At 54.7% G+C, this 18,454-nt stretch overlaps 2 protein-coding genes across 7 annotated transcripts in view; both read right to left on the bottom strand.

Moving 5' to 3' along the window:
- Positions 1-1,460: 1,460 nt before the first annotated feature.
- Positions 1,461-18,454, bottom strand: part of CAPZB (capping actin protein of muscle Z-line subunit beta) — a 146,544-nt gene continuing 129,550 nt past the window's right edge. For 3 of the 6 annotated variants that reach the window (XM_004024786.5, XM_019011935.4, XM_055386250.2), the window contains 3 exons: positions 7,864-7,929; positions 7,033-7,109; positions 1,461-2,305 (listed from right to left, as the gene is read on the bottom strand). In XM_004024786.5, the coding sequence (XP_004024835.1) occupies positions 2,218-2,305; positions 7,033-7,109; positions 7,864-7,929 (231 nt within the window). In that variant the 3' untranslated portion in view covers positions 1,461-2,217. Of the gene's footprint in view, positions 2,306-5,443; positions 5,557-7,032; positions 7,110-7,863; positions 7,930-18,454 lie in introns of those variants that run through there. The other 3 variants (XM_055386213.2, XM_019011930.4, XM_055386230.2) reach the window with 1 other exon arrangement.
- Positions 7,896-16,571, bottom strand: LOC101142173 (uncharacterized). Its single transcript, XM_004024790.5, has one exon. The coding sequence runs from the start codon at positions 16,463-16,465 to the stop codon at positions 15,233-15,235; it is 1,233 nt and encodes a 410-aa protein (XP_004024839.5). The 5' UTR covers positions 16,466-16,571; the 3' UTR covers positions 7,896-15,232.

The raw sequence follows: 18,454 nt of genomic DNA, 5'->3' as shown, positions 1-18,454 counted from the left end.
TGAGCCACCACACCTGGCCTCATCCTCCACCGCCGCCCCCAGGTGGTGTCTGGTCACCCTGGCCTGTCTTCAGCAAGAATCCTGTTAGGTGTGTTTGGCCAGAAGGCCCCTGACCCCTGAGGTTTCCTCTGAGTCATTTTCCACCCACTGCTCCCCTCTGCTCCTTGGCTCTAATCCCCACCTGCCTGTGCTGCTGCACTCAGAGTTGAGCCCAATCTCTCTCCCCATCCACAAGACCCCACTGCAGTGGCCCCTGTACCTACCTTGATGGTCCTGGATAAAACTTTACCATGAAAGAAAATGAAAAGCAAAACGTTTGTTTTTCCAGCCCCTTCTGTGTGCCAGGCACCTTGCCAACATGACCCCGGGAGGCTGCAGCACCCGTGTGCCCATGGGGAATGGCTCGCTGGGCCCTTGTGTGTGCCAGGCACCTTGCCAACATGACCCCAGGAGGCTGCAACACCCGTGTGCCCATGGGGAACGGCTCGCTGGGTGCATCCCCTCACGGCTCACGGCTGGAGTGTGCCTGCGTTCTCCACCTGGCACTAGGAACTCAGGGGGCAGGGGCTTCTCTGCTGTCGGTATGCCACGGCACTTGCACTCCATAAAGATACTGCATCGGCCGGGTGCGGTGGCTCACGCCTGTAATCCCAGCACATTGGGAGGCCGAGGCGGGAGGGTCACCTGAGATCGGGAGCTCGAGACCAGCCTGACCAACAAGGAGAAACCCCGTCTCTACTAAAAATACGTTAGCTGGGCATGGTGGCACATGCCTATAATGCCAGCTACTGAGGAGGCCGAGGCAGGAGAATCGCTTGAACCTGGGAGGTGGAGGTTACGGTGAGCCGAGATCATGCCATTGCACTCCAGCCTGGGCAACAAGAGTGAAACTCCGTCTCAAAAAAAAAAAAAAAAAAAAAAAAAAAAAGCTGCTGCATCAGACCCAGGGACCCTCAAACAGATGGGCTGGCCAGGTTGTGGAGCCCGCTGATTGGCCACGGACAGATGGGGGGATGGTCTCGGCAGGGACTTTGAGATCTGCTTCAGATCTTCCCTGGGGCATTTCGGAGGGTAGAAGGCAGACTCTGTGGCTCTGTGCAGCCTTGGCGGAGTTACTGCAACTGAGCCTCGGCTGCCTCACATCTGTACTAGGCACAGTGGGAAGGCGGCGGGAGGTGCATGGGGAGGTGCGTGCGGCGGCGCCAGAACAGTGTTTGCTGGTGCCTCTGCCCTCCAACGGCGGAGAGCGGAAAGGGACAGGGACCCTGCACCTCATCACATACCTGGTATGTTTTCAGGGCGGCGGGGCTGGGGACCGGACACTTCCTTGCTGCCGTGAGCGGGGCCCACACACGTCCCAGCTTGGAGCCAGCGCACGGCCACGGCCACGGCCACGGCCACGGCCGCACGCGCTTGGAAAGTGAGGCCGGCGAGAAGGAACACAGAAGGCCAGCGCTAACTGCGTCCCAGTTTCTTTTTATTGATTTTTTTTTTCTTTTCTTTTCTTTTTTTAAGTATGGAGGCTCAAGTATAAGATGTAGATTTTTTTCTTAAGCTTTACAAAAAAACAGAATAAAACAAAAACCTCCTTTTGCATTCCATAGAAATTGACAGAAAAGCACCTGGCCGGAAGAGCGGAACGGTCGGCGGCCCCTCCCCAGCCCCCACCCCGCGGCCTCCGTGGGACGGGCGAGTCTGCGCAGGATGGCACCGAGGGCCACCTCTGCTCCCAGAGCTGTCCCCTGTCCCCACGACCCCCAACCCCAAGCAACTCCCAAACACACACGGAATAAGATTTCCAGTTTTTCTTCTCTCTTTCACACACCACAGTTAGTTCATAAAATTTTTTTGTTTTACATTTTTTACACCAATGTAACAAAAAGGTGGGAGGGAAGGGAGGCTGGCAGACAGTGGATTTTATGCCTATAAATGGGGGGACAGCGAGGAAGACGGGGGGCCCGGGTGAACAAAAACCACACGGTCTCTATGGAAATGTGGAGAGAACTGAGAGCAAGGTGTGGCGGAAGCAGGCTCGGAGCCGGAGGAGGGTGGCTATCGGCTTTATTCTCAGGGAGAGATGGCGCTGTGCGGTCAATGATGCAGCTGTTATGTGACCTGTCGGGGAGAGAAGGGACGAGGGAAGGGAGCAGAAAACGAGTTTTCTAAGAAAGGAATCTAACGAGTGCACGGCGTGTCTGGTTAGCATGAAGCAGAGGTTTAGCATTGCTGCTTTCTCTTCAAAGCCTCCACCAGGTCATTCTTCAGAGCTTCTTGTTTTGATTTGTCTGCAAAAGTCTGCACAGACCTGCAAGGGAGGAAAGGCGTTATCAGCAGATTGAACAGGGACTGGTGAGGCGGTGGAGGCCTGGGGGCCACCATGCCAGTGCCTGGCTGATTTGCTGCATGGACCCGCCTCCTGGGGTGAGGCTCTGGGTCACTGGGCTGGGCATCTGCCCCTCTCAGAAAGGGGCAAAGGGGCACATGGCCGAGACCTGCACCCTCTGCACCTTGCCAGGCCCTGTGGGGTTGGCATATGGCTTACATGGACAGGTGCTCATCTCTGCCCCTGGCCACCGGTGACCCGGCCATAGTCCCTAGAACCCTAAGTTCACTCCTCTGTGTGTAGGCCCCTATGTCACCCTAAGCCACAAGGTGGCTTCTGGGCTTCCAAACACAATGGAACAAAGCCCCTCTGCTTCAGAACAGCTACCCTGGGTTGCTGGCTGGGGACTCAGGCCAGGGGCTAAGAGGGGAGGACTCTGGGGCCATGCGGGTTCCTCTATAAAAGCTTCCCCCTTGCCCAGGCCCTGCCCAGCAGAAGCCTCATTCCTCACCCCACAAGTGCAAGGTGCAGCGTTATCCCACCCTTGGGAGTGGGTAAGAACCAGTGTCTCCGCGTGTCTGAGCACACTGTGTTCATGGCCCGCGCAGCAGGTGCTTTCAGGCCTCTGTGTGAGGCACCATCCGCTGTTAACTTGGCCCAGAAAACCCCTCAGCCTGGATTGCAAAGGGCGGCACAGTTCAGCCAAGTGCCCCTGGGATCCCTTCTGTCAAATTCTGGATTTGTGGGGAAACGTTCAGGGCGACCGCATTCACGTATGTGTGGGGACGCTCATCAACAAAGCCAGAAACAATGAAGGCTTATGGAGATTTCACAGTTTACAAAACGCCTTTCACATATATTATCTCATTTAATTCTCACGGGCATCCTGGGGAAGTCTCAACTATCAACCCGGCCGGATGTGGTGGCTCAAGCCTGTAATCCCAGCACTTTGGGAGGCCAAGGCGGGAGGATCATTTAAGGCCAGGAGTTCGAGACCAGCCTGGGCAACATAGTGAGACCCCATCTCTACAACGACAACAACAAAAAGCGAAGTCAAGGCTTAAAAAAGAAAAAAGCTATCAACCCAATTTACAGATGAGGAAACTGAGGCTCAGAGGAATGCCCTCCTAGCAATTCTTTAATCATTTTGTCAAATTTACCCAACATATTGGTTAGGCAAAGACTTCCTAAATGTAGGTTTTATAACAGTTTAGAAGCAGTGAAAAGAGTGGGTAGAGGGCTGCTCAAGAAGAGTGCTACGGAGAGTGCACTCAGCCGGACTCTCACGTTTGATTCACACCAGCCATGGGAAGGAATAATCAGAAAAATCAATCCCCACAAGCAAAAATGGGCAAATGGAAGTGAAGCAGGGCCCAGGAGAAGCAACAGCACCCAGACTGAGTTCTGGCTACCGAATCCCTACAAGTCACAGGAAGAGCCCTCAAAATACTCAGCAGGTGCCGTAAGACAAGACCTGGAAGCAAGCTGCATACAACTGAAAAAACTCCCAGGAGAAACGCAAGACATTTGGTTCATGCTGGGGAAATACACATTTCTGAGTATCTTCCCAGGACTGTCCCTGGCTCTGCGGCGGCCAAAGGCATCAGCCCCTACGGCCCCCAGGCTCCAAATCTCAGCCGATTCCCCAGGGGCTTCTTGCCAAGCTCACAGCGGGAGGTCAACATGGCCAGCGGGAGATGCGGCGGGCAAAGCAGCAGCGCCTGTACAGGACCTCTAGCCTGGGTGGTCACTGGCTCTTCTGGGAAGGAAGAGCCAAGCCCGCCAGGTCTTGGCTGGATCACACGAAGGAGAAAGTTCCAGAGCCAGAATCAAGTTAGACACAGGAAGTTAGAAGTGAAATGGTGGAAGGCGGAAGGAGCAGGGGGCTTATTTAAGTAAGGGACAATGCTTGGGAAGGTCACGGCCAAGCAACCTCGAATCAGCGCTTGGAGACAGTGCTCGACTCTGTGGGAGGGAGGAGTCATCTTGAGCAGACCTGGCTGCCCGGGTTTCTACGCCAGGACGCCCCCAGTGGGCGGCCAGGGAAGTGCACCATCACGGTGTATCTTAAAAAGGGTTTTTTCTCAGTGCCATGATGGAAATGCCTGATGGCCACACTGTGAGGCTGACCCAAGTCTTGGGCCTTACGTTGGCACACACAGACCAGACTGGTGCACTTAAGTCCCACGGCCTCGGAAAAGCAGCTCCACCTGGTTTTCTAAGTGCCTGACCCCACCTCCACCTTGGAAAGTCTGCTGCACCCCTTCTGGGGTGGGCCTTCAGTGCGGAGTCCCTGGACCTGGGCTCTGCAGCCCCAGCTGGCAGGGTTCCAAATGCCTTCTTTTTACAAACAAGTTTCCCTCCTGCTCTCCAGGGATGCTGCCTCCTTCCCTACATCTGGATCTGTCACAAGCTCAAGTCATGGTTCTTGGCCATTACCAACAAGCAAGACTATTTTCCTTTCCATTAGCGTAACCTGTTTAAAGGAACAGCTGCAGCTCGTTAGGGGCGGAAGGTTATACTGGTTGTGGCCGAGTCGGCACTGGGCGTCCAGGCAGCTCCAGCAGAGCATCTGGGCCGGCCAGGGTGGAGTCCAGCCCTGACTCTGCCCTCCAACCCCAGAGACTCAGAGATCAGAGAGTGAGGTCAACCCTTCCAAGCCAGCTTGCCCTGGACAGCCAATGTGCCGCTGAGCGAGGGGGGCTTATTTGGCTTCTGGGATCCCTGCACCAGCATCAGAGGCTCCTCTGAAGCATGCGGGGGTGGACGGCAGGCAGACCCCTGCCCTGGGGACAGTCAGGCCAGTGCACGCAAGTGGCTGCTGCTGGAGAGGCAGCATCCGTCCCTTGGCCTGGGCTTCTTCAGAAGCAAAAGCCAAAAAATCAGCCGTCTTCCCCACACCCAGCCTCCACCCAGAGTGGAAAGCACACACACGTGATAGGTGCCGTGTTACACGGGGCCGAGGCTACACGGGAATGTGGCTGTGCACCGGCCGGGAGCACACGTGGGGGTTAGTGGTGGTTTAAATGGCCGCGGAGCAGCAGCCGGACCGGCAGGGTCTCGGCGGGTTGGTGAGTCCTGTTTTAGTGGGGAGGGTCTCGCGGCTCTCAGGCAGGGTACCTGGATCGGCTTAATTATCAGGCTGGATGTAGATCTGGCGCTGGGTCAGCACTTGAGAGAGCTCCCTCTGCAACTGCTTAAACTTTTGGTTGTCAGGGATAGCATCAATAGATCTACAGAGAGTGTTCAAGATGAGTGGAGTGGGAGGGAAGAGAACGACGAGAAGCCAGGAACGCAGGGGGCCACAGCTGAGGAGGAAATTCAGGGAGACCCACGAGGCGGAAGGGGGGATGCCGCGGCGGCTCTGGGGTGTGGGGTGGTATGGCCGCTGCAGAGGCCCACGCTGGCGGTGGTCGTGGTATTCAGGGGCTCGCCACCACCACCCGCAGGCTCTTCTGCTTCTCTCCCCCACTTCCCAGCCACTGCCTGGGGACTGTGCAGGTTGGCTGGGCGGGAAAGTGTGTTTGGTGTATCGGGCAGTGGCTGCCGGTGGCAGGCCTAACACTAGGGACCACTGGGCCTTAACCCTGTCACAGGTCACGAAGACCAAGCCTCCCCGAGGTGGGCAGAAGATCAGAAGACAAGGGTCCAAAGAGGACTCCTCCTGTGTTTTAAAACTGTAAAGCAGGTGACTGAAATCTGTTGCCCACCCCAGTCCATGCGCTGGGGCAGCCCCAGGACTGCAGCCTGCCTCTCCTCTGGGCACCACGGCAGTGGGTGAGAGGGCTGGCCGCTAAAGGCATAGCACAGCCCGACTCACACGGTGCTGTTGGACTGCAGAGCGTGTTCTAGATTCATCATCTCAGCCGACCGTGCCTCCTCGACTGGACAACAGCCTCTGCGAGGAGTGCCAGAGGCCATGCAGCTCGGGATGACAGAGCTTAGGGGAGATCCCGGCCTCCTGACTCTCCTGACTCCAAGGCCAGTGCTCCCTCCACAGCCGTTTACTGCCCCCAGCTGGGCTCTGGCCTCATGTCAGAGGCCTGCCTCCTGCTCTGTCCGCCGTGGACCTGGGGGGTCCAGAGAGCCCCCGCCTTTTGTTTGGGCTGACACTGCAGAGCTGAGGGCATGAGGTGGGAGGGATGGTGCAGGACACTGGCCACTGGCAGCAGAGCCCTGGCAGAGGACGTCAGAGAGGCTGGGGCCCCCTGAGAACGCCCAGGCTGAGGGCCCTGCCTGCATGTGGCGTCAGGGAGGCTGGGGGCTTGAGAAGGCCCGGGCTGAGGGCCCTGCCTGCACGTTGCGCTCTGCTGTCTCAGAGAGCAGGCCAGCCAGAGGCAGCCGGGCTGCCCGGAATGTGGTGTCATAGCTCCCCTAGGCCCAGGCTGGAGGGTGGGGAGATTTTTGAGCGGGGACTGACAAACTGCAGGGCTGAGGAGGCTCCGGGGGCAAGGGCACCAATGGCTGTTAGGGTGAACGTGCCCCAGAAAACAAACGGTGCAGGTAGGGACCGACAGCTGCCACGGAGAGTGCAGATGACACATCAGGACTTTACTTTCCAAAATCAGCATAACGATCATCCCAGAAGAGGGGCACTGCAGCCTACCAATGAGGACACCGAGGCCCAAGACCATACAGCTAGTAACTGGCAGAACCAGGGTTCAAATCCCTCTGTCGGCTTCTAAAGCTTGTGCTTTCTGGTACATTACCTCAGCCCATTGACGATATCCTTTGTTTTTCCAAAGTAGATCTCGTTCAGCGTACTTCTGATTTTATTTTCCATGTCCTGGAAGGGAGGTCGGTCAGCGCAGTGGCAAATGGTCAGGAACCCTGAGGCCCACGCCCTCCCTCCACCCGCCAGCCCTGCAGTCCCCAGTGTGGCCACTGGAGGGTGGCACACGCCTGCTCTGGGGCATCAGTGAGCGAGCTCCAGGCTGCCAAGACCCCACCTGCCATCTGTGCTCCCGGCGCCTTCCCGTCCACAGTCCACAGGCAGGGAGGAAGCCAGTACCCAGGGATTGGCGGCCAGCTCTGCCCATGCCTGGGAGCTGCTCTAAACCACATCACCACCCCTTGGGCTCCCCACTAATTTTGTGAACAATTCTGTGAAACCCGAGAGCACCTCCCTGCCTTCCCAAACAACGTGGTGACAGGAGGGCCAAGGCAGCCGCAACTGAAGCCACGCCAGGGCCCACTGGCATTCCTGGGATCTGCTTCCTCTCCCAGCGCAGGGCCCTGTTCACACCTAGGCGATCAGGGGAGACAAGACCTAGTGCGCCCCAGAGCCAGCGCCTGAGCAGAGTCTTCTGGGATCCCAGGTCTGGGGGTGGAGCAGGAGGTGGCCCTGAAGCTGGAGCCTGCTGGCATCCAAATCAGAGGCTCCGAAAATATGAGGCCAGGGTAAAATCCAAGAAGCGCTCTGCCGGCTGCTGTGGAGCTGAGAGAAAGCAGCAGAGAAGGAGGCCAGCACAGCGGCTCCGGGGCTGCAGTGTCACTGCTGTGGGTCAATGCAGGAGCCAGCCAGAGCCCAGGCCACTCACCTCTACCAGGCGCCCGATGTTGGCTATGTGTGGGGAGCAGTCACTCACAGTTTCATCCTTCTCCATCTGCAAAAGACAGAAACATTCCAAGTCAGAGAAAGCCAGAGCTTTCTGAGAACGGCAGACAGCCCACCCCACCTCCATGGTCTGCAAAGAGCCTATTGTTCCCACCGCAGAGCCAGCTGCAGGTATGACAAGGCCAGTTTTGCAGCCTGGGAACTGAAGCACAAACCGACTTCAGTTTCAGACCATAAAGAGCCCAGAGGGCAGAAGCCCAGAGTCCCCACTTCCAAGGGAGAAGATTTTGCTGCTGCCCATGGTAGAGCAGGCAGATGCCCAGAGCCACAGCAGCAGCCCTTGGCAGGCACCAGCTCACCCGAGCCAACTGGAGAAGACTCGCTCAGTTTGTCTTCAGGCCTCTACTGGCAGGCGCAGGCCCACACTGGGCCATCCACCCCAGGTTCAGGGCCTGACACTGCAGGGGAAGCTTCTGTGCTGCTGCTGCGCCCTGGCACTCCCAAATGGTGGCTTTGGGGTGCCATCTGCTGCAGTCTCGCAGGGAGGGACAGACAACCTCCGACGGAGACTTCAGGCCAGAGGGATTCAGTGGCTCACCCTAGTCATGCAGGTGGCAATGGCAGAGCCTGGGTCAAACCCTTCCTCGCACCAGGGCCTGTTCGTTCTACTCTGCGAGGGGAGTTTGAGCAAGAGAGTCTCAATACAGACTCTGAGGTTATGAGGGGGGGCAGCAGCACTCAAGCCCCATCTCCTCTTCCCAAGCCCAGGAAGAGCTGGCTCTGACCCAATCATCTCAACTCGGAGGAGGGAGGAAATGGAGGCAGGTTAGGGTAGAAGGAATTCGGCACTTTACCCCAAATTTTTTCTGATCTGAAGCCTTATTTCCCTGACAAGAATATAAATTCTTTCAGGAGAGATGTGCCTGCCTCATAACGCACAGGGTACCTGGAAGAGTGCTAGGAACATAAATGCTCAACGTTACTACACTGAAAATAGGAATACGCAGCTACCATGACTGATGTTGTTGAAATAAAATGTGGAAGCTGAAATAAATAATCAAGAAAGAGGAAGAAAAGAACAGCATCAGAAAGGGTAGAGTTCAAAATGAGACCAGGCCCACAGAAGAAAAACCAGCAAAAGGCGGGTTCCTCTCTTTGGAACCAGGAGAACAGGGTGGAGTCTGGGGGAAGATACTGTCTCAGAGGGTACGGGCTCTGTTGCTTCTCATCTATTTCTACATCTCCTCATCAGGGAGACTGACTTTCAGGCTGTGAAAGATGGAACCAACCTGGTTAAGAGGGGGTGAGCAGAGGGCAGGAGAGAACCAAGCCACTTTAAACGACCAGGCTTCCAGGGTCGGGCAAACCCGACCTGTGATTGCAATTCTTGACACTGGGGGCGGCAGCACTGACCCGACTTTTATCTTTTTTTTTTTTTTTTTTGAGACGGAGTTTCGCTCTTGTCGCCCAGGCTGGAGTGCAATGGTGCAATCTTGGCTCACTGCAACCTCTGCCTCCTGGGTTCAAGTGATTCTCCTGCCTCAGCCTCCCCAGTAGCTGGGATTACAGGTGCCCACCACCACGTCCGGCTTTTTTTTAATTTTATTTTATTTTTATTTTTAGTAGAGACAGGGTTTTGCCATGTTGGCCAGGCTGGTCTTGAACTTCTGACCTCAGGTGATCCACCTGCCTCGGCCTCCCAAAGTGCTGGGATTACAAGTATGAGCCACTGCACCTGGCTGACCCAACTTTTGTCAAAAAAAGGAAGAATGGCCTCTGCAAGGAAACGCTAGCTCGAAACTGATCCAGACAATTTTTGATGGGATCGTTAAAATCATCTGCTGGCACGTTTTAAACTCAGAGATCATGAGGAGCCAGCCAGGCTCACTGTGAATAACCCCTGCACGAGAGCACTTCTTTTCCTGTTTTGGTGGGGATGCTGGGCTGGAAGAAAACACAACTACTTAAATAGGGTCGCATCCTTCTGGCAAGTTCCCATCTACCATCCTGCACCTGTGGCTGAGAGGAAGGGCAGGATGGAGCCTCTGCCGATAGGGGTAGGGACCTGGCCACATTTCCACAGCCCCCTACCCACTCCCCTCCACACCTGGTCAGTGTCAGCTCGCTGGCAACACCGACCCACCAAAAATAGAACCATTTGTGCACTGCATACATTATGTGGCACCCTGTAGCAGTCTCTGCCTGCCCTTGGTCAACTTGTTTCTCCAGGACTTAGTAAGTAAAGGCCCAGCTGAGAGAATGGCCAGCTTCCTATCGACAGTGTCAAGGGTTGAGATGGTCACAGGGTTAATACGGAACCCAGAAACCTGGGCTAGCTACAGAACGAGAGCAGCAACTTGGAATGGAGCCAGGCGGCAGCCAGCTTTTTCCATCTCAGCTTCCTAGGAACCCTGTTTTAAACCCAAGGAAACCGAAGCTTAAACAAGCAAGAATCATACAGCACTGTTAGATTCCGACGCCTTTGCTCCTCCTACCTCACCATGCCAGTTAAATGTACCAGGGCAAATGCAAGCCAGATATTTAGGCTCAAGGGTGCATTTCATGCAGTACAAAATGGGGAACTGCTGACTTGCAAACAGTTCCTATGAAGAGACTTGTGGTTTTTAGATAATTTCAAGTTTGACAAGGACGAGATGTCGCTACTAGGAAAGCTTTTGTGCAACTTTAAGGTGCACAGATGACACTATTCCTTGTGCCCAGATAAGGGGCAGCATTCCCACCCCATCACGTGATGAAGACACTGCAGCTGCCAGTTTCCATCGCTTGCTTGGGAAGGCAGTGGTTCCCCTCTGTTCTGTCCTGGCCCAGCTACATCTGCAGGGCTGGATTCAGTTTAGGGCACTTTTTTTTTTTTTTTAATTTTCTTTTAAGAGACAAGGTCTTGCTATGTTGCCCAGGCTAGACAGGAACTCCTGCAATCCTCCCACACAGCTGTAACTACAGGTGTGTGCCACTGTACCCTGCTAAGGCACTGGGTTTTAAAAGCCTTGAATGAGTTAGCGTTCATCTGCTTAAAAGGTCTGAACACCCTGACACCAAGAAATGGGAAAGAACTAGGGCTATCCAGGCCTGGCGGTGGTGGGTGGGGAGGGATGTGTGTGTGCTAGGGAAGACACAAGAGATTCTGGCAGGGCTCTGAAGGCCTGCTGTCTGCCAGGGGAACAGACCCAACCTATGTCGCTGTAGATGGCAGAGCGGGGGAACCGAGCAGTGAGAGAACATCACGGCTCACTGGGCTGGACTCGGTCTGTTCTGATAGAGCTGTCCCTGACAGGCATCTGCTCACAAAGCAATGTGGTCTGGGAGACCGACGGGTCTGAGAAAACGGGTGGCATCTGACAAGGAGGGGGTCTAGGTGAGGTCAACAGTCCAGAACCTGCTGCCTCCCAAGTCATAACAGTAAATATCTGCAGAAAAAAGACATCTGGTTCTGGCAAGGCTGTTTTACTGAGGACTAGTGGAAAAGAGGGAGAGAAATGCTAGAAAGACCGGCTTCTCTGCTCCCATCTGTCTTGGCACACTCTGGCGAGTCATCCTGAGGAATCTCGACCCTCAGACCCCAGGGGGTCTCCATAAAACAGGAGTAGTGAGAGTGCCCATGAGCTTGAGAGTGACAGTTCTCATTTCAGGTCTAATAAACACACCACCCTCGGCAGCACTGGAGCGTCTGCTGGAACATCATCTTTATCTGCCACTAGCAAAACCCTGGTGTCAAGACGACGGGGTGGGCTGTCTGCTCAACAGGAGCTGGGGAGCACCCTCAGGAGGGAGGGGGCTCCATCCACCCAGCTTCAAAAAGAACTTTTGCATGCTGGCCTCCGGGGACTGTGTGTTCTCCCAGACGTGAAGGTGGTTACTGTGCCTAGGCTCAGGGCTGGCTGGAGTCAGCTCGGCAGGCAGGGAAGCCTGGGGGTTGGATGGAAATGAATGAGGTCCTTCCAGCAAATCAGTCTCTCCTCCTCCCCGGCTCCATGTGGACGGCAGATTCCCGGCCACCCTAGGGAAGGGATGAGGGTTTTGAGCTCACTGTGGGCCCCATTTTAAATGGGCACCAACAACCCAAAGAGAGGTCACGGCCATCAGCAAAGGTCCTGGGTCACCTGGGCAAGTCCAGTCACATCAGCAATTTGGCCTCGTGGTTACCATCTTTGTGTTTCAGAATCAAGAGCCGTCTTACAACAAACAGGCGAAACCCCTTAGCCAACAAAGGTAGAAGAGGTCGGGTGGAGGAGAGGGCTGGGTCTTGCAGTGTGCGACACTGTCCCCAGGAGCAGACTGATCCCCTAGAACACAGGCCCCCCTCAGCCCATGGCAGGGAAGCTGAGCCCACGTAAATGGCCACGCAGCGGCTGGGGAGGGAAGGAGAGAGGTGCTTGGGAAGTGAGGGGCACAGGGCTCGGTGCACCCGGCCATATTTCCACAGCCCCCTTGCCCGCCCCTGCTCACTCCCCTCCACACCTGGTCAGGGTCGGCTCGGTGGCAATACCGACCCACCAAAAATAGAACCATTTGTGCACTGCATATATTATTACATCCTTATGAAAGTGGCTGCCGGAAGGAAAACATTTTTATGTGTTGTGGCTGCAGATGTTCCACAAGGTGGTTCCAATGGTGTCTGAAGCCGGAGCCTGGCCCGTGTGTCCCCAGCAGGCGCCTCTCCTCCTCCCCATGGCCCTAACACAGGCAAGTGTTTGGAAGCTGGCAGCCTTTCCCCCAGAGGGGATATATTACACCTCCCACTGCCACGCAGCATCTTCTAGCGCGACCCGCAGGGCGTGGCCCTAAGGCATGGGCCCCACTCACCAGCGCTGAGGCCCCGCACCTCCTGTGCCGCAGCCCGAGAGGAAAGGGCCTGGGCTTGTCTAGGCCTCCATTTCTTTGCCTTCACCTCGCACTAAATAAACAAATGTACACAAAAGGCCTAGAGCGGGACTTGCCAGAATGGCAGCTCTCACCAATTGTCAAAGCACAGCTCCATCCCCAGCACTCTTCTGGCCTGTGGCATCCTCCTGGTCACCACACTGTGCTGTGGGTTGGAGGTCAGGACCCGGCGTGCAGCCAGGCCAGAAGATGGTGGTCAGACGGCCTCCCAGGGAAAGTTAGGGTTGCCCAGTTTAGAAACATTTTGAATCTAGAATTGTACATATTCAAAAAGCCTCTCCTTGCAAGATATATGGTAGTAGCAGTAAAAGTTATTGTTTTTATTTTTATTTTTGAGACAGGGTCTGGCTGTGTTGCCCAGGCTGGAGCACAGTGTTGTCACCACGGCTCACTGCAACCTCAGCCTCCCAGGTTCAGGCCACCCTCCCACCTCAGCCTCCTGAATAGCTGGGACTACAGGTACATGCTGCCTCACCTGGCTAATTTTTGTATTTTTTGTAGAGAGATGGGGTCTTACTTTGTTGCCCAGGCTGGTCTCAAACTCTCGAGCTCAAGTGATCTGCCTGCCTTGGCCTCCCAGTGTTGGGATTACAGGCATGAGCCATCACACCTGGCAAAAGTTATTATTTATTGAGCATAAAACTGTGTGTAAAATAGTTTTTTGTTTCTACTCTACAATGATCTTTCCTTTTTTTTTTTTTTTTGAGATGGAGTCTTGCTCTGTCGCCCAGGCTGGAGTGCAATGGCGTGATCTTGGCTCACTGCAACCTCTGCCTCCTAGGTTCAAGCGATTCTCCTGCCTCAGCCTCCTGAGTAGCTGAGATTACAGGTGCGTGCCACCACACCCAGCTAATTTTTGTATTTTTAGTACAGATGGGGTTTCACCGTGTTGGTCAGGCTGATCTCGAACTCCTGACCTCGTGATCCACCTGCCTTGGCCTCCCAAAGTGCTGGGATTACAGGCACGAGCCACTGCGCCCGATCTTTCCATTTTTTTTTTTTTTAAATAAAATTTGTTTATTATGTTTTTTAGAGACAGGGTCTTGCTCTGCTGCCCAGGCTGGAATGCAATGGTGCAATCATAGCTCACTATAACCTCAAACTCCTGGGCTCAAGTGATCCTCCCATCTCAGACTCCCAAGAAGCTAGGACCACAGATGCCACCCTACCCAGATAACTTTTTGTTTTGTTGGGAGGGGTGAAGGAGTAGGGGGCAGTGCAACTGTTGCCCAGGTTGGTCTCGAACCCCTGGCCAAGCAATCTTCTTGCCTCAGCCTCTCAAAGTGCTGGAACTATTATCTTTCAAAATGGGCATTATCAACACTGAGTTTCAAAGAGGTGGAGGTCTGTCTAGGTCACACAGCTGGAAAGTTCCTGGGCTAGGATCTGAATCAAGGTCTGGGTGATTCTGAAACCTGCTTCCTTTTATGAGATCTCTCTGCTGGCTCAGTTTCATATACATCCTTTACCAGAAAACTGAAGGACAAACCACAATCCAGGGCTCAGCAAACCTGAGCAGGGTCCATCCCTGCCTCGGCCGCCTCCTGCCAGGGATCTCCAGTCCCTTCGTCTCCTGTTTCCGCCCTTCACAGCACGGGATGGTTGTGGGGAGCCTGTCTCAGGCCAGCTTTCCTTCTCAGCCAGGCACTGGTCACTCCACCCTAGGTCATCTGGCAAAAACCCAGCCGCCCCTTGAAGCTGCGCTGCTCAAGCATCTCCACCCCTGAACCCAGGCAACCCCACAGGACACGAGGAGCGTGTGTGCAGCTGCAGCCAGGCCTCCCCAGCGAGCGTGCACTCCTGGAACTGCCAAGCTGGGCCCGGCCCACCCTTTGTTCCCTGCATCTGGAAGGGCAATGGGCTTCTTCCCTGTGACAAAAATATACTGCCTGGCCTAACTGCCAAATGCAAGTCAAAGAGGATGTTCCTGCTAGGATACACAGGCAAGTGCCTCTGCTGGGGATTTACTGCCTGAAGATATATTGGGGGTGTCTACTGCTGAGTGGGGAGAGACTGTTCACTAGCCAATGACCCGCCTGATCTCCCCACTCAACAAAACATTCCACCTTCATTTCTAAATATTTAGAAGCTGAGAAAATATCAAACGAACATCTGCAGGGCCCTTCCCCGGATGGGAAACCTTGGATCTCTTTCCAGAGATTTACAATCTTGCCTCTTTCCCACGTCTCTGCTGTCACATAGGAGAAGTGACCTCTCAGTACAACTTCCTTTTCAACATTTTGGAACTTGGGGCTTGCAACCTTTTTTCACTTGCTCTACAACCCTCCCATGGGGGGCCACATGGCAGTGTGCCAGAGGGTACCTTCTGCCCGCCTTTCCTCACACACATCCACAAGCCTTGGCAGGAACGTATGATCTGGCCGGCCTGCGGTTCACCTTCACTCCGTCAGCCTCACTGCTGCGGGAATTTGCCAGAAGACTTTAGCTGTTTACCTTGTCTTCCAGTTGACGTCCCTGAGAAACATCTTTTGGTGGTTGGAGGTGGGAGAAATAAAAGGCGAAAACGATGGAGGCAGGGCTAGGTGGAGGGAGCGTCGCCTGGTCTGGCTGTGTTCTGGCTGGCTGGCAGGCCACGTGCCCAGGAGAGTGGCGCTCTGCCCCGGCCACTGGCCTACCACCAGCCGCCTACACTGGGACACGAGTGGGCACAGGGCATAGCCTAATGTGCCCACGGAAGGGACCCCTGCGAGATGCCAGCAAGCCAAAGCTGGCGGCCTTCTCCAGATGGGCCGTGGGAAACAGGAAGACAAGGGTGCGCCCGGGGCCACACACAGGGAAGGGCAGCTGCCGCTGCTGCCGGGGTGAGGCAGGCTGGGCCACAGGACCCTGGAAAAGCTGAGGACCCACGGGGCCTTGCTGAGGGTGCTGATGCTGGCTGGGATGGCTCTTGGGGCTAGGGCCTGGCACTGTGGGCCTGGGGAGACAGCTCCAAAACCAAGCAGCCTTCCTTCCTGACACACGTGGGGCAAGGACATGTGAGTGTGGGTGACCTGGATGAGGCCAGGTTTCCAGAGGAAAACCCCAGGCCCAGGTTGCTGTAAGGACTGTGTAAGGAGGAACTCCAGTGAGGGGCTCTCATCTGACCCCCATCTCACATCTTGGTCGTCCAGCCCCTGACCACTCCACTCCAGAATGCCTCCCAGCCTGTCCTTCTTCCCCTGCCCTTCTGTTTCTGCCCTTGCCACCTCATGCCTCAGACTGACACTAGCTTCTTCACTGACCTCTCTGCTGCAGGGCTGTCCCCTCTGACCGTCCCAGGGCTGCCTGATCCAGGCCCTTGTCATCTCTCTCCTTGATGACTGTAACAGCTTCCCCCTGACCACCCATCCCCCAAGCCCACTGGTAGAACCACCTTCTGAAAACACAGATCCAATCAGATCATTGGACTCCCTAGAAACCTCAAAGCCCTCCTGACAGCCTCTAGTAGTGAACACACCCCAGTGGCCAAGTGGCTTCCAGCAGGAGATCATCCTGAAAGACAAACGCACACCTGCGGGAGGGGCCCAGAGGGCGGCGCTGCTCAGCACACACCTGGGGAGCCTTGACCCTGTGTGCGGCTCTGCAGGGTTGATCCTGCTTGCTCCTGAGGCTACAGGTCCACTGCAGCTGCTCATGCCGGCTGCTGAGACAGAGTCCTGTCTACACTGAGCTGACTGCTCCATGCACTTCCATCTGACTATTTAGCAGTCACCAAATGGCAGGCACAGAGGACGAATTAAGACCAAAACAGTTCTGGCGTGGTAGAAAGTAGCATATTTTTTTCTCACCAGGCAAATCTGGGTTCACATCCCGGCTTTGCTTCTTACTGGTTAAATTATATGGGCAAATTATTTAAGTTTGAACTTCAGTTTCCTCACCTGTTAAATGAGAATAACTTGACCTTGGTTACAATCTAATCCAAGGGGACAGCCTGCAAACCATGCATGTTCATGCTCACTGATCTGCTCACTTCTCCCAGAACCCTTCGCCTCCCATCCAAACAAGCACAGGCGTTTTTCCAAGGCTCCTCTGGGACCCGTAGCCAAGCTCTGCAACCCTCACTTCCCCTGTTTGCTCAGAAGCTGTGCATCATTAACTTAGATTTGTCTACCTCATTGCAATCCCTCCCCCTTCTGTAGTTACTTACATTGGAACCCAGCCCCAGCTTTAATGCACCTCAAATGAATGATGTGGTGATCGGCCGTTAGAATGATGGCAGAGCATTAATTTCCTCATTAAAGCCCCCAGAGCAAAAGGCAACGCAAACAAAGTCCGAAGCCCTGGCCAAGGTGTGCTGAGGACAGGCACTCATCAGGCCTGGGTTTAGCTTGGCAGGAGACACTGCTCACGGCAAGCTGGAACCAGACTCCGGCCATGGGCTCACAGCTCTGATTTAAACTATTAGGAGGGCTGAGGATTAAATATTTGTCCAGGTCACTGTAAACCGGGTGGAATTATCAACAGCCTGGAGTGGTAAGTGATACAGGAAGCAGTCTCTGGATACAGATTCAGGATTTTCCACCCACTCCCCAGGTGGCAGGATGTGGGAGAGTCAGGCTGCAGGGGAGCTGGCTGCCTGGGGGTTTAGCTGTTCCTCCCCAGCCAATGGCCCCTGGAAGATAGGAGTCTACTTCCACGCAAAAAGGCTAAGTGCCCCCGTGTGCACTAGTGAGTAGTCCTGGGATGGGACTGTGACATCCCTGCCCAGAGGCCAAAAAGAGGACCGCAACATCCCTTCTGGCCTCCAGCCCCTCTGACACAGGAGAGGCAGTGGAGCTTCTATAGGTGGAGGGAGGGTCCCAGGTATGACGGCTGACATTCACCTTGCGCCACTACTTTTTCAATGCATGTAGATGTTGTTGTAACTAGTAGAATGCAAATTCACTTAAAAGATTTACTACACTGGGCCGGGCGTGGTGGCTTATGCCTGTAATCCCAACACTTTGGGAGACCAAGGTGGGCGGATCACTTGAGGTCAGGAGTTCGAGACCAGCCTGGCCAACATGGTGAAATCCCATCTCTACTAAAAATACAAAAAATGAGCTGGGCGTGGTGGTGCACGCCTGTAATCCCAGCTACTCGGGAGGCTGAGGCAGGAGAATCGCTTGAACCCGGGAGGCAGAGATTGCAGTGAACCGAGATCACACCACTGTACTCCAGCTTGGGTGACAGAGCGAGACTCCGTCTCAAAAAAAAAAAAAAAAATTTACTGCATCGATCCTTTTGGTCATATTTTTTCTATCCACAGCTATTGAGAGCATAATTATCTTACCGAAAGAGATCTCTGATGTTAAAAGGAATTCTCACAGTGGACAGTCAGGGACTGCTGGAACCGAGAATGGAAGGGCATCCTTGCAGAAAGTGGCGCCCCGCTGAGGCTCTCAAGGCTGTGCTGTTTCTGCCAATACCGACTTCTCCGAAGGCAAAGAGGGGTCCTTGTGAAACCCAGTTGTGCTTGGTCTATGCTTTCTCTTCCCCCTTTACGCCAGGCATCTTGTGGCACTGCACTGGCACAAGATTAAGGCCTTCTCTTGGGATGGGAATGTAAAGGGTCCTGAACAGGGTCCTTTATACAAGGTTCTTAAACCCACCCAGATGCTTATGGGAGCATCTAAGGTAGAAGGGCAGGCAAGTTTGCTCAGGGGAGGCAGTACCTTCCAGTCCAAGTCCGA

The sequence above is a fragment of the Gorilla gorilla genome, chromosome 1 (genome assembly GCF_029281585.2).
Source record: "Gorilla gorilla gorilla isolate KB3781 chromosome 1, NHGRI_mGorGor1-v2.1_pri, whole genome shotgun sequence".
NCBI lineage: Eukaryota > Metazoa > Chordata > Mammalia > Primates > Hominidae > Gorilla > Gorilla gorilla.
The sequence above is the reverse complement of the archived record's forward strand: the minus strand, read 5'-3'. Positions and strand labels throughout refer to the sequence as shown.